A 19354-nucleotide genomic window follows, 5' to 3' on the forward strand; every position below is an offset into this window, starting at 1 on the left:
TCACTCCCTCCACCACTGACGCACAGTGGCAGCAGTGTGTACGATCTACAAGATGCACTGCAGCAATGCACCAAGGCTCCTTAGACATCACCTTCCAAACCCACGACCTCTACCAACTAGAAGGACAAGGGCAGCAAATGCATGGGAACACCACCACCTGCAAGTTTCCCTCCAAGTCACACACCATCCTGAGTTGGAACTATATCGCTGTTCCTTCACTGTCGCTGGGTCAAAATCCTGGAACTCCCTTCCTACCCCACATGGACTGCAGCGGTTCAAGAAGGCTGCTCACCATCACCATCTCAAGGGCACTGAGGGATGAGCAATAAATGCTGGTCTGGCCAGCGACCCCCACATCCCATGAATGAAACAAAAACAGCCTGACATAGTTATACTCAGCGAATAATACCCAACAGTGTCCCAGACAAGACCATCACCATCCCTGGGTATGTCTTGTCCCACCGGCAGGACAGACCCAGCAGAGGTGGCAGCACAGCAGTATACAGTTGGGAGGGAGTTGCCCTTGGAATCCTCAACATCGACTCCAGACCCCATGAAGTCTCTTGGCATCAGGTCAAACATGGGCAAGGAAACTTCCAGTTGATTACCACCTACTCCCCTCCCTCAGCTGATGAATCAGTACTCCTCCATGTTGAACACCACATGGAGGAAGCACTGAGAGTGGCAAGGGCGCAGAATGAATTCTGGGTGGGGGACTTCAATGTCCATCACCAAGAGTGATTCAGTAGCACCACTACTGACTGAGCTGGCTGAGTCCTAAAGGACATAGCTGCTAGACTGGGTCTGCGGCAGGTGTTGAGGGAACCAACAAGAGGGAAAAACTTACTTGACCTCATCTTCAACAATCTGCCTGCCACGGATTCATCTGTCCATGACAGTATTGCTAGGAGTGACCACCGCACAGTCCTTGTGGAAACGACGTCCCGCCCTCACATTGAGGATACCCTCCATCATGTTGTGTGGCACTACCACTGTGCTAAATGGGATAGATTTCGAACAGATCTAGCAATGCAAAACTGGGCATCCATGAGATGCTGTGGACAATCAGTAGCAGCAGAATTGTACTCAACCACAATCTGTAACCTCATGGTGGACAGGCTTTGGGGAGTCAGGAGGTGAGTTACTCATTGCAGAATCCCCAGCTTCTGACCTGCTCTTGTCATAGTGTTATACAGCACAGAAACAGGCCCTTTGGCCCATCATGTCTGTGCCGGCCATCTAGCACCCAACTGTTCTAATCCCATATTCCTGCACTTGGCCCATAGCCTTGTACGCTATGGCGTTTCAAGTGCTCATCTAAATACTTCTTAAATGTTGAGGGTTCCTGCCTCCACCATCTCTTAAGGCAGTGCGTTCCAGATTCCAAGCACCCGCTGGGTGAAAAAATCTTTCCTCAAATCCCCTCTGAACCTCCTTCCCCTTACCTTAAATCTAGGCCCTCTGGTTCTTGACCCCTCTGCAAAGGGAAAAAAGTTTCTTCCTATCTAACCTATCAATGCCCCTCATAATTTTGTACACCTCAATTATGTCCCCCCTCAGCCTTCTCTGCTCCAAGGAAAACAACTCTAGCCTTTTCAGTCTCTCTTCGTAGCTTTGTAGCCATAGTATTTATGTGGCTGCTCCAGTTCAGTTTCTGTCAATGATAACCCTCAGGATGTTGATAGTGGGGGTTTCAGCGATGGTAATGCATTGAATGTCAAGGGGAGATGGTTAGATTCTCTCTTGTTGGAGATGGTCATTGCCTGGCACTTGTGTGGTGTAAATGGGTGCATTTGTCTCCAGACCGAAAGCAATCGCTCCGCCACTGGTAGCCGTTCCTTCATCAACCAAGACCCTAAGCTCTGAAATTCCTTCACTAAACCTCTCTACCTCTTTCTTCCTTTAAGATGCTGCTTGAAATCTACGTCTTTGACCAAACTTTTGGTTATTTGGCCTAATATTTCCTTATTTGGCTCAGTGTCAAATTTTGTTTGATAAAGCTTGTAAACTGCCTTAGGACATTTTATTACGTTGAATATGCAATATAAGTGCAAGTTGTTGTTGGAGGAAGTGAATGTTGAAGGTGGCGGATGGGGTGCCAATCAAGTGGGCTGCTTTGTCTTGGATGGAGTCGAGCTTCTTGAGTGTTGTTGGAGCTGCACCCATCCAGGTAAGTGGAGAGTATTCCATCACACTCCTGACTTGTGCCTTGGAGATTGCGGATAGGCTTTGGGGAGTCAGGAGGTGCGTTTCTCAAGAAAATTACTATCACCAGGGAAGTGGTACTGAACAAATTGTTGGAACTACGGGCTGACAAATCCCCGGGTCCTGATGGACTTCATCCTAGGGTCTTAAAAGAAGTGGCTAGTGATATAGTTGATGCGATGCTTTTGAATTTCCAAAATTCCATAGATTCAGGGAAGGTTCCATTACATTGGAAAATAGACAATGTAACCCCTTTATTCAAAAAGGGAGGGAGACAGAAAGCAGGAAACTACAGGCCAGTTAGCTTAACATCTGTCTTAGGGAAAATGTTAGAAGCTATTATTAAAAATGTTATAGCAGGGCACTTAGAAAAATTCAGGGTAATCAGGCAGAGTTTTGTAAAAGAGAAATCATGTTTAACCAATTTATTGGAGTTCTTTGAAGAAGTTACATGTGCTGTGGATAAAGGGGAACTGGTGGATGTACTGTACTTAGATTTCCAGAAGACATTTGATAAGGTGCCACATCGAAGGTTATTGCAGAAAATAAAAGCTCATGGTGTAGGGGGTAACATTTTGGCATGGATAGAAGATTGGCTAGCTAACAGGAAACAGCAGGTAGGCATAAATGGGTCATTTTCTGGTTGGCAAGTTGTAACGAGTGGTGTGACACAGGGATCAGGGCTGGGGCCTCAACTTTTTACAATTTATATAAATGACTTGTATGAAGGAGCCGAAGGTATGGTTGCTAAATTTGCTGATGACACAAAGATATGTAGGAAAGTAACTTGTGAAGAGGACATAAGGAGGCTGCAAAAGGATATAGATAGGTTAAGTGAGTGGGCAAAGATCTGACAAATGGAGTGTAATGTGGGGAAATGTGAGATTGCCCATTTTGGCATGAAGAATGAAAAAGAAGCATATTATCTAAATGGTGCGAGGATGCAGAGGGATCCTTGTGTCCTAGTGCATGAATCGCAAAAGTTTAGTATGCAGGAACAGGAACTAATTCGGAAAGCTAATAGAATGTTATCATTTATTGTGAGGAAAATTGAATACAAAAGTAAGAAGGTTATGCTTCAGTTATATAGGGCATAGGTGAGACCACATTTGGATTACTGTGTTCAATATTGGTCTCCTTATTAAAGGAAGAATGTAAATGTGTTGGAAGCAATTCAGAGATGGTTTACTAGCCTAATACCTGGAATCAGTGGGTTGTCTTATGAGGAAAGGTTGGACAGGCTGGGTTTGTATTTGCTGGAGTTTAGAAGAGTAAGAGGTGACTTGATTGAAACATATAAGATTCTGAGGGGTCTTGACGGGGTGGATGTGGAAAGGATGTTTCCTCTTGTGGGAGAATCCAGAAATAGGGGTCACTGTTTAAAAATAAGGGGTCGCCCATTTAAGACAGATGAGAAATTTTTTCTCTCTTTGGAACTCTCTTCCTCAAAAGACAGTGGAAGCAGAGTCTTTGAATATTTTTAAGGCCGAGGTAGATAGATTCTTGATAAGCAAAGGGGTGAAAGGTTATTGGGGGTAGGCAGGAAAGTGGAGTTGAGGTTACAGTCAGATCAACCATGATTTTATTGAATGGCAGAGCAGGCTCGAGGGGCTGAGTGGCCTACTCCTGCTCCTAATTCATATGTACGTATGTTTGTATGAGTTACTCGCTATAGAATTGCCAGCCTCTGACCTGCTCTTGTCGCCACAGCATTTATGTGGCAGCTCCAGTTCAGTTTCTGGTCAATGGTAACCTCCAAGATGTTGATAGTGGGTGATTCACCAATGGCAATGCTGTTGAATGTCAAGAGGAGATGGTTGGATTCTCTCTTTTTGGAGATGGTCATTGCCTGGCAATTGTGTTTTTTATTATTCATTCATGGGATGTGGGCATCGCTGGCCAGGCCAGCATTTATTGCCCATCCCTAATTGCCCTTGAGAAGGTGGTGGGGAGCTGCCTTCTTGAACCGCTGCAGTCCATGGGAGGTAGGTACACCCACAGTGCTGTTAGGAAGAGAGTTCCAGGATTTTGACCCAGCGACAGTGAAGGAACGGCGATATAGTTCCAAGTCAGGATGGTGTGTGACTTGGAGGGGAACTTGCAGGCGGTGGTGTTCCCATGCATTTGCTGCCCTTGTCCTTCTAGTTGGTAGAGGTCACGGGTTTGGAAGGTGCTGTCTAAGGAGCCTTGGTGCATTGCTGCAGTGCATCTTGTAGATGGTACACACTGCTGCCACTGTGTGTCGGTGATGGAGGGAGTGAATGTTTGTAGATGGGGTGCCAATCAAGTGGGCTGCTTTGTCCTGGATGGTGTCGAGTTTCTTGAGTGTTGTTGGAGCTGCACCCATCCAGGCAAGTGGAGAGTATTCCGCCACACTCCTGACTTGTGCCTTGTAGATGGTGGACAGGCTTTGGGGAGTCAGGAGGTGAGTTACTCGTCCCACATTCTACTTGCCAAGTATCAGCCCAAACATGAATGTTGCCCAGCTCATGCTGCATGTGGGCACAACCTGCTTCACGACCTGACGAGTTACAAATAGTGCTGAACATTGGATAATTATCAGTGAATATCCCCACTTCTGACCTTATGATGGCGGGAAGGCCATTGTTGAAGCAGCTGAAGCTGGTTTGACCTAGGACACTACCCTGAAGAACTCCTGCAATGATGTCCTGGGATTGAGATGATTGGCCCCCAACAACCAAAATTATCTTCCTTTTTTTCTTGGTACAACTCCAACCAGTGTAGCGTTTTTCCTGATTCCCATTGACTCCAGTCTTACTAGGGCTGCTGGATGTCACACTCTGTCAAATGCGATCTTGATGTCAAGGGCAGTCACTCTCACCTCACCTCTGGAATTTAGTTCTTTTGACCATGTTTGGACCAAGGCTGTAATGAATTGATTGTCCTTGGCAGGACCCAAACTTGGCATAAGTGAGCAGATTATTGCTGACTACATGCTGCTTGATAGCACTGTTGACAACACCTTCCATCACTTTGCTAATGATCGAGAGTAGACTGATGGAGCGATAATTGGCCAGATTGGATTTGTCCGGCTTTCTGTGAACAGGACATACCTGAGCAATTTTTCACATTGTCGAGTAGATGCCAGTGTTATAGCTGTACTAGAACAGCTTGGCTAGGTGTGCAGCAAGTTCTGGAGCACAGGTCTTCAGCACTACAGTGGGAATGTTATCAAGGCCCTTAACTTTGCTGTATCCTGTGCTCTCAGGCATTTCTTGATATCTCATGGAGTGAATTGAATTAGCTGCAGACAGGAGGAGGTCAAGATGGCTGAAGAAAGTTGCAAATGCTTCAGACATGTCTTTTGTACTGATTTTCTGGGGTCCCCCATCATTGAGGAAGGGGATATTTGTGGAGCTACCTCCTCCAGTTAGTTATTTAATTGTCCACCACCATTCACGACTGGATGTGGCAGGACTGCAGAGCTTGAATCTGATCCGTTGGTTGTGGGATCGCTTAGCTCTGTCTGTCGCATGCTGCTTCCGCTGTTTGGCATACAAGTAGTCCTGTGTTGTAGCTTCACCAGGTTGGCACCTCAATTTTAGATATGCCTGGTGCTGCTCCTGGAATGTTCTTCTGCATTCCTCATTGAACCAGGGTTGATCACCTGGTTTGAATGGTAGAGTTGGGGAAATGCCAGGCCATGAGGTTACAGATTGTGTTTGAATACAATTCTGCTGCTGATGATGACCTACAGTGCTTCATGGAGGCCCAGTTTTGAATTGCTAGATCTGTTCGATATCTTTCCCATTTAGCATGGTATTAGGGCCGCACAACACGATAGTTGGTGTCCTCAGTGTCAATACAGGACTATCAGTACTGTCATAGACAGATGCATCTGCGACAGGTAGCTTGGTGAGGGTGAGGTCAAGTAGATTTTTCCCTCTTGTTGGTTCCCTCACCACCTGCCGCAGTCCAGTTTGGCAGAAATGTCCTTCAGCATTCGGCCAGCACAATCGGTAGTGGTGCTATTGAGCCACTCTTGGTGACGGACCCAGAGTACATTCTGTGCCCTTGCTACTTTCAGTGCTTCCTCCAAGTGCTGTTCAACATGGAGGTGTACTGATTCATCAGCTGAGGGAGGGCGGTAGGTGATAATCAGCAGGAGGTTTCCTTGCCCATGTTTGACCCGATGCCATGAGACTTCATGGGGTCCAGAGTCGATGTTGAGGACTCCCAGGGCCACTTCCCCCATCAAGGCGTTGCTTAATTGCGAGCCAGTATAGGTCAGTGAGCAGGCATGGGTAAACAGGACTTGGTGCAAGTTAAGACACAGGCAGCTGAGTTATGGATGACCTCAAGTGGAGGGTAGAATTCGGGAGGCTGGCTAGAATTGCATTGAAATAGTCAAGTCTGGAGATAACAAGGACATGGATGAGGGCTTTAGCAGAAAATGAACAGAAGCAAGGGCAGGATCAGATGATATTACTGAAATGGAAATAGGCAGTCTTAGTTACGGTGCAGAACTGAAGTCGGAGGTTCATCTCAGGGTCAGATTTGACACCAGGTTTGCGAACAGTCTGGTTCAACCTCAGACAGTTGCCAGGGAGAGATGGAGTTTGATGGGAACTGAAAACAATGCTTTTAGTCTTTCTAGTATTTAATTGGAGGAAATTTCTGTTTAACCAGTACTGTATGTGGAATAAACAGTCTAATAGTTTAGTAACAGTTGAGGAGTCAAGAGAAGTGGTGGTGAGATAGAGCTGGGTGTCATCAGCCTACATGTGAAAACTAACACTATATTTTTGGATGATGTTGCCAAGGGGAAGCATGTAGAGGAGAAATAGGAGGGGGGCCAAGGATAGATCCTTGGAAACACTAGAGATAACGGTGCAGGAGCAGGAAGAGAAGCCATTGCAAGTGATTCTCTGGTTACGATTAGATAGATAAGAATGGAACCAGGTGAGAGCAGTCCCAGCCAGCTGGACAACAGTGGAGAGGGGTTGAAGGAGGATGGTGTGGTCAACTGTGTCAAAGTCTGCAGCCAGGTCGAGAAGGACGAGGAGGGAGAGTTTACCATTGTCACAGTCACATAGAATGCCATTTGTGACTTTGATAAGATCTGTTTCAGGTCTGTGATGGGTGGAAACCTGATTGGAGGGATTCAAACACGGCTCTGAAAGGCAACAATTTGCTCAAGGACTTTGGAGGGGAAAGGGATGTTGGAGTTGGGGTGTTAGTTGGCAAGGACAGTGGGGTCAAAGGTTTGTTTTTTGAGAAGAGGAATGATGTCCGCAGATTTGATAAATAATTGTTTCATTCCCAGTTCCCCTCGCTTGCCCCCCACCTCTCTCTCACTATATATTACCCAGTTCCCCTCTTTCCCCAACCCCTCTCTCCATTAAAATGGAGAGGGTGTGCTTATATTTGTTTTGATTAATGCAGGGTCTGTTTCTTTGCTCCTCTCAAATACAGGCTTCCATTCTGGAGGTTGCAGAAAGCTGCCGACATAGTCCCGAAGCTCGAGCACAACCTGAAGTCATTGTCCAACAAACTGAAGCAACATAGACTGGGAGAGGGAGTGATGGATCTCAGTGAGCAATCCACACAGCTGCTGTCCAGAGAGGTATGAGTGCCCTGAGGCAGAACCCACTGACATTAAACCTCCTCCCCCCTTCTGAATACACTGGGCCAGAAATTCCACTGCAGCAGCAGCACAAAAACAGGTGATGGCAAATCAGTGGCCCATTTAAACACCCACCCATGGAATTTCACTCCCAGTGACTTCTGTGTGAGTGAGGTTCTGCAATCATTGCCTGGCCACTGGCCCCTCACCAAAGTGCCCATTGTACGCTTACTGGTAGTAGTATGTTTGGCTATGGGGAGCATAGCATGCTCCTGTCTTCACCCAATGTCCACATTCCAGCAGGGATCATGGATAGTGATCTGGAGTGAGAGCCCAGGCTGCTGTTTCCCTAAGCTAAGAGTACCAGCCCTTCTCCCAGCTCAGCTGAAAACGGCCATCTGGCACAGAACTGGAAGTCACCCTGAAATCCCCCATTCTTAGTTTCTACATCAGGCTGATCATGTCACCTTCCTACACAGTGTGCACACAGATAACCCTTCATTCAGCTGCTCTGTTCTGACTGGCTCTCTACTCATCTCTGAATATGCAATGTTACATTCATTTTCACAGCAAACCTGCTAAAGCTGAACACCTGATTATCCTTTCTCTGCCTGCCCTCCCGCTCGGCTTTGCGCAGTGTCTGTTGAATTGTCTCATGGGGTTTTTCCATGAATAACTGACCTACACAGACCAGGTAAGGCCCAGGTTCCATCCCCAGTCTGTTCTGAACTATACAGACCAGGCAAGGCCCAGGTTCCAACCCCAGTCTGTACTGAACTATACAGACCAGGCAAGGCCCAGGTTCCATCCCCAGTCTGTACTGAACTATACAGACCAGGCAAGGCCCAGGTTCCAACCCCAGTCTGTACTGAACTATACAGACCAGGCAAGGCCCAGGTTCCATCCCCAGTCTGTACTGAACTATACAGACCAGGCAAGGCCCAGGTTCCATCCCCAGTCTGTACTGAACTATACAGACCAGGCAAGGCCCAGGTTCCATCCCCAGTCTGTACTGAACTATACAGACAAGGCAAGGCCCAGGTTCCAACCCCAGTCTGTACTGAACTATACAGACCAGGCAAGGCCCAGGTTCCAACCCCAGTCTGTACTGAACTATACAGACCAGGCAAGGCCCAGGTTCCAACCCCAGTCTGTACTGAACTATACAGACCAGGCAAGTCCCAGGTTCCATCCCCAGTCTGTACTGAACTATACAGACCAGGCAAGGCCCAGGTTCCAACCCCAGTCTGTACTGAACTATACAGACCAGGCAAGGCCCAGGTTCCAACCCCAGTCTGTACTGAACTATGCAGACCAGGCAAGATCCAGGTTTCATCCCCACTCTATACTGACTGATACAGACCAGGCAAGACCCAGGTTCCATCTACAGTCTGTACTGACCCATACAGACCGAGCAAGGTCCAGGTTCCATCCCCAGTCTGTACTGACTCATACAGACCAGGAATGTGATAATTCACATACACTGGAGAGTAAAGATCCAAATAGTAATTCACAAGGAACTAGCATTTTCAATTGAATTGCAGCATAGGCAAGAACTCAGATAAAGAGTTGGGACTGAAAACAAAACAGTAAGGTGTATTGGATGGAGTAGTGAGAGGCTTCCACTCAGCCCCAGGTGCAGGTCTCTCTCGGAGATTCCCATTGTTTGACCCTCAAACCCTTAAGTGTCAGGAGATAACTGGAAGTGCTCACAGCCATTCTGTGGTGAGAACTGGTGAGTGGGGAGAGAAACCGGAGCCCAGAATGATCAAACATTACTTACAAGCACTGGGTGTTAGTGACAAGCCTGCTGTCTCACGTAACATTAACGACTGCCAGGGAACAACTGAGAGTATCAGAGCTCCTGGGATAACCTGATCCAGCATCAACAGAAGGTCAAATAGAAGGCCTCTACTTTACTGTAAACTGTCTGCAAATGCTGAGGTCTGTGATTTTCACCCTTGTCTACAGGGAGGATGATGTTTGGAACAGGTGGTCCCCAGTCACACCCTGTATGATAGTTTGTGGAGCTGAGTTTCCAAGTGGCTGTTTAGAGTCATGAGTCCTCTAACTGCAGCCAGCTGTGAGTTGACGTACAGGCCTAGGCTGTTCACAGGGCTGGCTCTCTGCCCAAGTTCATTCCTGGTAACATTTCCAATGGCTTGGGGAATGCTTGGCCTGCTGACTGCTGACTTAGCCAAATGTTTCCGACACTGCCTGGCTTCCCCCGCCCCCCCCACCCCCCATCATCCTGCTTGGCTCCCCCCCCACTTTCCTTTCTCCCTGACCTCCCTGCCTACCTGGTTCCTCTTTCTCCACCCCCCCCCCCACTGCTCATCTTCCCACTACAGCTGAGCTGAATCGGAGCAAATGACCATGTGGTCAGGCCTGTGCCAATCAGCAGGCAGTCAGTCCTGGGCCCCCAACGGTAGTATCTGCTGAGCAGGGCTGGACTGGGTAGTGTAGAGCTGAGCTGGGTAGAGTAGAGTAGGGGAGGACAGGGCTGAGCTGGGTAGAGTAGAGTAGGGGAGGACAGGGCTGAGCTGGGTAGAGTAGAGTAGGGGAGGACAGGGCTGGGCTGGGTAGAGTAGGGGAGGACAGATCTGAGCTGGATTGGGCTGGACTGGGTAGAATAGGGGAGGACAGGGCCTGGTTATAAGGAAATCTCATTTCTAAGGACTTCCAGCCGTTCGCTGTGTAACTGGCTCATTCTTGGTCAGCATGGCTTCAGAGAAAGGAAGAGACCCCGGGGTTCCTGGTCTGAGAGGAAACCTGCCATTTGGGCCTTTAACCTTTCCTTCTCCGGAACCCTTGGACTCTGTTCCAGCCAGGGACAGCTGGTTTTGACAGCGCTTTGAGTGTGCGTGCATTTTGGATTAGCTTAGACACCACTAACCTTTGAAATGAACCTGTCAGGGGGTCAGTACTGAGGGCGTGCTGCACAGTCAGGTGGTCAGTACTGAGGGAGTGCTGCACAGTCAGGTGGTCAGTACTGAGGGAGTGCTGCACTGTCAGGGGGTCAGTACTGAGGGAATGCTGCAGTGTCACAGGGGCAGTACTGAGGGAGTGTTGAACAGTCAGGGGGTCAGTACTGAGGGAGTGCTGCACTCTCATGGGGTCAGTACTGAGGGCGTGCTGCACAGTCACAGGGGCAGTACTGAGGGAATGCTGCACTGGCAGAGGGGCAGTACTGAGGGAATGCTGCAGTGTCACAGGGGCAGTACTGAGGGAGTGTTGCACAGTCAGGGGGTCAGTACTAAGGGAGTGCTGCACTCTCATGGGGTCAGTACTGAGGGCGTGCTGCACAGTCACAGGGGCAGTACTGAGGGAGTGCTGCACTGGCAGAGGGGCAGTACGAGGGAGCGCTGCACTGTTAGAGGTCTGACTTTCACATGACATGTTAAACAGCCTGCCTAGTCTAGTGGATGCTGTGACCCAATGTGAGGAGAAGCCGTGTGTTTTTCAGGTCACCATTTATTACTTGAAGAACAGCAACAACTTATATTTATATAGCACTTTTAACGAAATGAAGCATTCCAACTCGCTTTACAGCAGCATTCTAAAACAAAGTATGACACTGAGCAACAAAAGGAGATATTAGGTCAGATGAACAAAAGCTTGGTCAACGGGTTAAGTTTTAAGAAGTGTCTTAAAGGAGTTGGAAAAGCGGAGAGGTGTAGGGAGGGAATTCCAGAGCTTGAGGTTTAGGCAGCTGAAGACACGGCCACCAATGGTGGACTGATTAAAATCAGGGATGCTCAAAAGACCAGAATTAGAGGAACGCAGATATCTCGGGAGGGTTGTGGGGCTGGAGGAGATTACAGAGATAGGGAGGGGGCGAGGCCATGGAGGAATTTGAAAACAAGGATGAGAATTTTACAATCAAGGCATTGCTTGACCAGGAGTCGATGTAGGTCAGTGAGCACAGGATTGATAGGGTAACGTGACTTGGTGCGAGTTAAGACACGGAGACCAGAGTTCTGGATGACCTCAAATTTACAGAGTGTAGAATGTGAGACCAAACAGAAGTGCGTTGGAATGGTCCAGTCTAGAGGTAACAAAGGCATGAATGAGGGTTTCAGCAACAGATGAGCTGAGACAGGGACGAAGTCGAGCGATGTTACAGGGGTGGAAATTGGCGGTCATAGTAATGCCACAAATCTGAGGTTGGAAGCTCATCTCGGGGTCAAATATGACACCAAGATTCCGAACTGGCTTAATCTCAGATGTTTTCCAGAGAGAGGGATGGAGTCAATAGCTGGAGAACAGAGTTTATGATGGGAACCGAAAACAATGGCTTCAGTCTTCCCAATATTTAATTGGAGGAAATTTCTGTTCATCCAGTACTGGATGAGGGATAAGCAATCTGATAATTTGGCAACAGTGGAGGAGTTGAGAGAGATGATGGTGAGTGTTGTCAGTTTACATGTAAAAACTAACACTGTGCTTTTGGATGATGTCGCCAAAGGGCAGCATGTAGATGAGAAACAAAATGGGTCCAAGGGTAGATCCTTGGGTGCACCAGAAGTAACGGTGCAGGAGCAGGAAGAGAAGCCATTGCAAGCGATTCTCTGGTTACGATTAGATAGATAGGAATGGAACCAGGTGAGAGCAGTCCCACCCAGCTGGACAATAGTAGAGAGATATTGGAGGGGGGTGGTGTGGTCAACTGTGTCAAAGTCTGCAGCCCGGTCGAGAAGAACAAGGAGGGAGAGTTTACCATTGTCACAGTCACATAGAATGCCATTTGTGACTTTGATATGAGCTGTTTCAGTACTGTGGCAGGGCAGAAAAACTAATTGGAGAGATTCAAACATGGAGTTCCGGGGAAGGTGGGAATGGATTTGGGAGGTGACAACACTTTCAAGTACTTTGGAGAGGAAGTGGAGGTTGGAGACGGGATTCTAGTTTGCAAGGACGGTGGGATCAAGTTTTGTTTTTTTGAGGAGGGGGTGATGACGGCAGATTTAAAGGAGAAAGGGACAGCACCTGAAGAGAGAGAACCATTAACAATATCAGCGAATATGGGGACAAGGAGGGAATGTTGGTGGTCAGCAATTTAGTGGGAATAGGGTCAAGGGAGCAGGAGGTGGGTCTCTTGGACAAGATGAGCTCATGAGAGGGCAAGAGGGGAGATAGGAGAGAAACTAGAGAAAGATGCGAGTTCAGGGCTAGAGCAGAGGGGTTTCTTTGGCCAGTTTGGCCAGGTAGGTGAGTGGAAGGGAGGGACATGGCAGAGGCAGCTGATTGGATGGTCTTGATCTTAGTGACAAAGTCATCCATGAGCTCCTCGCACTTATTGTTGGAGGTGAGGGTGGAGGAGAAAGGGGAGAGGGGTTTAAGAAGATGTTTTGCAGTAGAGAAAAAGTCTGTAGTTATCTTTGAATTTCAGGAATCCTGGAATAGTGAGCAGTTTTAGCAATCAAGAGCAGGACCCAATAGTTCTCTATGGGGTCCAACCATATCTGCTGGTGGATGGCTAAACCAGTTGTTCGCCATATCCTTTCAAGTCTGCGTCCCATAGAATTAAGGGAACGGAGATGAAGGCCATACCAAGGGGAACGGCCAGGGTGAGAGGGAAAAATGGTTTTGTTGAGAACTAGGACATCAAAGGTGGAGGTGAGGGTACAGTTGAGCAAATCAGTAGCTGTAGAAATGTTGGGAAGAATGGAGAGCCAGAAGCTAGACAGTTGGGATTTTAAAAGTACACTTGTAAGTGAATTGGGGGGTAGTTTTCTCCAGGGACGGATACAGAATGAGGTAGGGCTGGGGAATGGAAGGGGGTTGAGGGTAGTGAGTGATATAAGGAAGTGGTCAGAGATGGCCTTATCTTTAATTGATAAGATGGGATGGCTAGATCGAGGGGTTGGCATGAATATGGGTTGGGGAGTTTACACGGAGGGAGAGATTTAGGGAGGATAAGAGGGCAATGAACTCAGAAGAGAGAGAGTTGAGATGGAGATTGAAATCACCAAGGATGAGAAGTCGTTTGGTGCAGAGGCTAAGGAAGGAAAGCAGTGAAGATATCTCGGTGAGAAAATGTTTAGCTTATTTGGGAGCATGTTGGACAACAATGATTTTGAATGAGAGGTGAGAGGGGTGGAACAAGGTGAGATGCTCAAAGGAGGAGGAAGTACCAGAGGAGTAGGGGGTCAGGCCAAGGGGAGACCTGGTGATAAGCCCCACATTGCCACCACAACGGTCTTGGCAGAGCAAGTGGTGGAAGATGTAACCAAGCAGCAAGGCTTCATTAAAAGGGAAAGTGTCATCACCCCTCAGTCAGCTTTCTGTTCAGGCCATAATGTTGATGCAGTCATCCACAATAAGTTCATGGATGGCAAGGGCCTTGTTCACAAGTGAACAGACACTCTGGTGGGAGATGTGTAGAGGGCGGTGAGAACTACCCACTGGCAGAGTCCACAGGATCAGCAGTGGGAGGGGTGAGTTGGACAGGCAGAAGATTGGCAAGATTAGCCCCAAGCGGGTGCACAGGGCAGGAAGGCCGACGTGAGAGTGGGATGGGGCAATTGAGGATGCTGCACATAATGAACCAGCACCACATGCCTCAGTGAGCCCTTTGGAGGATGCCCAGAGAGGTACAGAGGAAGCTGCAGGCTTATCTAAGAGGGAGTCGAGACTGGAATGGTGGCAGGAGAGCAGGAAGGTCGAAGAGCTGAAGGGTTAGGGTAGAGAATTGGGAGGGCAGAGTACCTGAGAGTGGAGAAGCGAAAGGAGGCATGATAGATAGAAGAGAGAGGTCTAGGAGAGGTAAAGAGAAAAGAAGTTAGAGAAAGAGAAAAAGTGGAAATCGAATGATGGGCTCGGGTCCAGAGTGGCAGCCTGAATACGATCGAGAATGGACACAGGGAGAACACAAGTTACATAGACTGGGTTACATAAAAATTAGGATGAATAAAAACCTGATAGTAAATAGGAAATAGTTGCAAGTTAATAGGATAAAGGCATATTAACTGGTAGTTCCACTTATTGGGATCTTACTGTGTGCCTAACTTCGCCATGTTTCTGAGTTGTGTTGAAGGTACAGTATCAATGTAAACCTTTTGGTTGGTATCTGATGGAGTTTAGCCGAGGGGGTGAGAGCCTGGCCTGTCATGGTGTATCTCAGTGGCTTTATATGTGCCGTTAGTTATCAGTTGAATTGTTGAAGATTGCCTCCATTCTTTAATCTCCATGCTCTCCCATTTACAGGAACACAGTCTGCTCGACACCCAGGCGAAGACTCACGTTTCACAGAGCAGATACCTTGACCTGCGTCAGCTAAGAATCTCCATCACACTCTCCCCTTACACGATGATTGATTCCAAGCACTTCCAAATGACTGTACAGGAAGGGAAGGAGAGATTCTGGCTCAGTCTCCCAGCAACAGCAAACGGATCTCCAGTACTTCCTCTTTTTATTTCTCCTCTCTCTTTTCTTGTTTAAAAATTTTGTGTGTGACTGGGACGTGTCACCTCTGCCCACACTCAGCTTTCTGTCACCTGGCTCCAGTTCAGTCCAGACCAGCAATTTGGAAGTTTCATCTATCTGCCAGTTTTGAACACTTTGTGGAACACTGTGGGAACCATATCGTACAGCACTGCCCTTAATTTATTACCCGTTCTTCCGTTAGTCTCACAGACCACAGGATGACAGGTCAGACATTAATGCAGAAAGTGGGTGCTGATATGTGGTTGGACAGAGGCCTATCAATTCAGCAGTGTCGAGGGAGCTTTATTCTGCACCTAACCCATTTTTATTTTCTTTTGAAGGTGGTCTTTATACCCCAGGCCCCTTTTATTTATTTTTGTCAAGGGGACCTTTATTCTTCAGGCCCCCTTTATATGCATTTATATATTTTATATTAGTAACTTGACTAAATTCGAATAAATAAAACAAAAACTCAAATTAAAATAGCATTGTCTGCATCTATGATGCACTCCAGCCCTTGCGGTACCCAACGGTCGCAGAAGGCCTCAAGCGAACTGGCAGACACCGCATGCTCCTTCTCCAGAGATACCCAGGAGCAAACGTAACATCGCAAGAGGGGGCAGGTAATCAGGGCGGACGGACCCCCAACGTCCCGCAGCCTGGACCTGAATTGCCACCTTGTCCAGGCCCAGGAGCAGACTGATGAGATCCTCCTCCCGGCCCACCGCCCTTCTGCACCGGGTGCCCAAAGATCAGGAGCATGGGGCTGAAGTGGAGCCAAAACTTGAGGAGCAGCCCCCTGTAAATACTCAGAGAGGCTGCAACCTCGCACATTCCATATATATATTGAACACGGACTTGTCCAGGCTGCAGAAATTACAGGTGACCTGGGAGTCCATGAACCTACTTTTATTTAATTTAGAGATACAGCACTAAAACAGGCCCTTCGGCCCACCAAGTCTGTGCCAACCAACAACCACCCATTTATACTAATCCTACATTAATCCCATATTCCCTACCACATCCCCACCACCTACCTACACTCGGGGCAATTTGCAATGGCCAATTTACCTATCAACCTGCAAGTCTTTGGCTGTGGGAGGAAACCGGAGCACCCGGCGGAAGCCCACGCGGTCACAGGGAAAGCTTGCAAACTCCGCATAGGCAGTACCCAGAACTGAAGCCGGGTCGCTGCGGTGTTAACCACTGCAGCACTGTGCCGCCCTAACAGTCTATTGCACGGGACTGCCCTGTGCAGCACCCTCCACCCCAGGACCCCAATGTAAAGGGGGAGGACTCCTGTCTAGAGAGACCTCCACCGGGGCTTCCCTCACTGCCAGATGGCAACATGCCATGGCATGTCCGGGCAGCAGACTAGGGCAAGGAAGTGGAACGTGTGCAGGTGCAGCCCATATAGAGAACCCCTCCATGCGGTGTGGAATGGCATGGAGGGCATTTCCAAGAGGCGGCTCAGGTTGTGCGGGATCGACTCCCAAGGAGGGTTTTGGGGCCTCGGTCTGATGAGCAATTGTGGCTGAGCGCGGATCGGCTCAGCCAGGAGCACGCCACATTCCCGAGCCCCCTCGTCACCTGCAGTGAGGGGCATCCCGGGGGCTTCGGCTACTCCTCCACCTGTCAGTCCATCGATAGATCCGACCGCCCAGACAGCCAAGGCAGTCTCCGCCGCTGACGGGGGAGCACCCTGACTGGAGCTGACCATGTTCCAGACTCTGAATAGATCCCGGTAAAAGACAGGCAACTCCCTCAGAGAGGTGAGGCTAACGTTCGCCACCGGGACCTGCGTGTTGTCTTGAAGGCAGTGCCCCTGGCAGAAAAAATACGTTGCCAGCGCACACCAACTGGTAGGACGCTTGACGTACAGGTATCTCTGGAGGGTCCGAAGCCGAAGAGTCACAGCCTGGGTTGGACACACACCAGTGACTGGCCGCCCTCCTCAATTGGGAGACTCAGGACCGCGGCAGAGACCTAGTGTTTCCTCTTGCTCCAGAAGAAATCGATGAGCTTCTTCTGGATCTTAGTGGCGAATGCAGGGGGCAGGACCAAAGTGACCAACTGGTACCACAACATCAAGGCCACCAGTTGGTTTATGACCAGCGCTCGGCCCCTGTAGAAAAGCACTCGGAGCAGTCCTGTCCAGTGCCCCAGCCGAGTGTTGACTTTTGACTCCAACTCCTGCCAGTTTGCCGGCCAAGCTTCCTCAGTGGGGCTAAGGTGGACTCCCAGATAGAGGAGGTGCGTGATACTCCACACAAAGGTGTTAACTCCTCTGGCAGGGAGTCCACCCGCCAGGAGTCTGGAACATTTTTCCCAATTGATCCTCGCGGAGGACACGGAAGAAAAGGTCTGCTGGCACTCGCACATCCTCTGCAAGTCAACCGGATCTGTGACCGTGAGGAGCACGTCTTCGGCATAAGCCGAGAGGACAACCCGCATGCCCAGCCAACGCAGAGCCAAACCCGCCAACATTCGGCGAAGCAGGCACAGGAATGGCTCCATGCAGCTGATATATAATTGGCCGGACATGGGACATCCCTGACATACTCCTCTCCCAAAGCGAATGGACGCCATCAAGGACCCATTAACTTTGAATAGGCCCTCTGCGACCCGTGTCCGAATGTGTGCAGAATCCTGAAAAGATATTCATAATTAACCCTGTCGAACACCTTCCCCTGATCGAGAGAGAGAAAAGCGACCAACAGACCAGTCCTCTGGGAAAGATGGATCAGGTCCCGGACCAGGCAGGTGTTGTCCTGGATGGACTAGCCCAGGACCGTGTAGGACTAGTCAGGGTGGATCATGTGGGCCAGCACGGAGCCCAGGCGGGTAGACATAGCCCAGGAAAAGATTTTATAATCTGTGCTGAGGTGGGAGACCAGATGCCAGTTCTTAAGCAAGCGGAGATCGCCTCTTTTTGGCAGCAGGACGCCAGGCTTTCCCCAGGACCCATGCGTAAACGCCCCCCAGGACGTCCCAGAGGAACTCCACAGTCAGCCCATCCAGCCCTGGGGATTTGCCCCTCGAGAGCTGGTGGAGGGCACTTGTCAGCTCTGCCAACATGAGCGGAGCCTCCAATCCTTTGGGGCCCTCCAGGCTGACCTTCAGCAGGTTCTCCCACAAAACTCTGCATGCTTACTCACCGGACCAATCCAGAGAGAACAATGTGCTGTAGTAGGTACGGACCAAGAGGCCCATTCCCTCCGGATCCGAGATGGAGGATCCATCGTCGGCCAGCAGCTCGACGAGTTGCTTACGGACGCCCCGTCAGTTTTCCAGCGAGTAGAAGAAGAGTGAGGCGCGGTCCAAATCTTATAGGATCTGGATCCACGACCTCACGAAAGTACCTCGGGACCCTACGAGCTACAGGTCCCTCAGCGCGCCCTTCTCTTTGTATGCCTGCCACAGGACTGGGTCTGTGACGTCCTGACCGAGATGGGACTCCAAGTTGAGCACCTCCCTCTAGGTGCCCGATCTCGGCTTCCCACCTCTTGGTCGAACCCTTCGCAAATTCCTGACAGAAGACACGGATGTGAGTCTTGCCCACATCCCACCATAGCCTCAAGGAGGGGAAGCGCCCTGCTCCTTTTCCAATCGGCCCAGAATCGGCGGAACGAGTCCTGGAATTGTTCGTCCTCCAGCAACCAGTGGTTAAAGTGCCAGTATGCGAACCCTGCCCATGTGCGGAGTGGAGTGAGCTCCACCCACACCTGGTGGTGGTCTAAGCATGGCACCAGTCGCATGGAAGCCGCCAAGACGCAGGAGATGTACGTCTGCACAATGGAGAGGCGGTCAATTCGGGACCCTCCTCCTCCAGACCTCCATGTGAAGGCACTGGAGTCGGGATGGAGACTCTGCCAGATGTCCACCAAGTTAAGGGAGCTGATCAGTTCCCTCAATTTCTCCACCGACGCTTGGCCACACTGGGGACCGAAGCAATCCCTCACCTCAAGGGTACAGTTAAAATCCACCCCCCCCGAGGCTAATGCACTTGCCGCTATAGATAGAGCTCAAGAGAGTGGACACTTATTAAAAGAAGCACGCTTGCAACGCGCTAGGCCTGTGCGCATCCACGTTCACAAAGTGGAGAGGCATGATACCCAGGTGAATGGCGAGATG

At 49.4% G+C, this 19354-nt stretch overlaps 1 protein-coding gene across 1 annotated transcript in view; it reads left to right on the plus strand.

Annotated features, from left to right (window-relative positions):
* Positions 1 to 19354, plus strand: part of si:ch211-236l14.4 (SITS-binding protein) — a 222217-nt gene that overhangs the window by 83204 nt on the left and 119659 nt on the right. Inside the window, 2 exon segments of the mRNA XM_068046788.1 lie at positions 7642 to 7798; positions 15026 to 15193. Coding sequence (XP_067902889.1) covers positions 7642 to 7798; positions 15026 to 15193 — 325 coding nt within the window.

This window comes from Heterodontus francisci, chromosome 14, assembly GCF_036365525.1.
Source record: "Heterodontus francisci isolate sHetFra1 chromosome 14, sHetFra1.hap1, whole genome shotgun sequence".
In the NCBI taxonomy this organism is placed as follows: Eukaryota; Metazoa; Chordata; class Chondrichthyes; order Heterodontiformes; family Heterodontidae; genus Heterodontus; species Heterodontus francisci.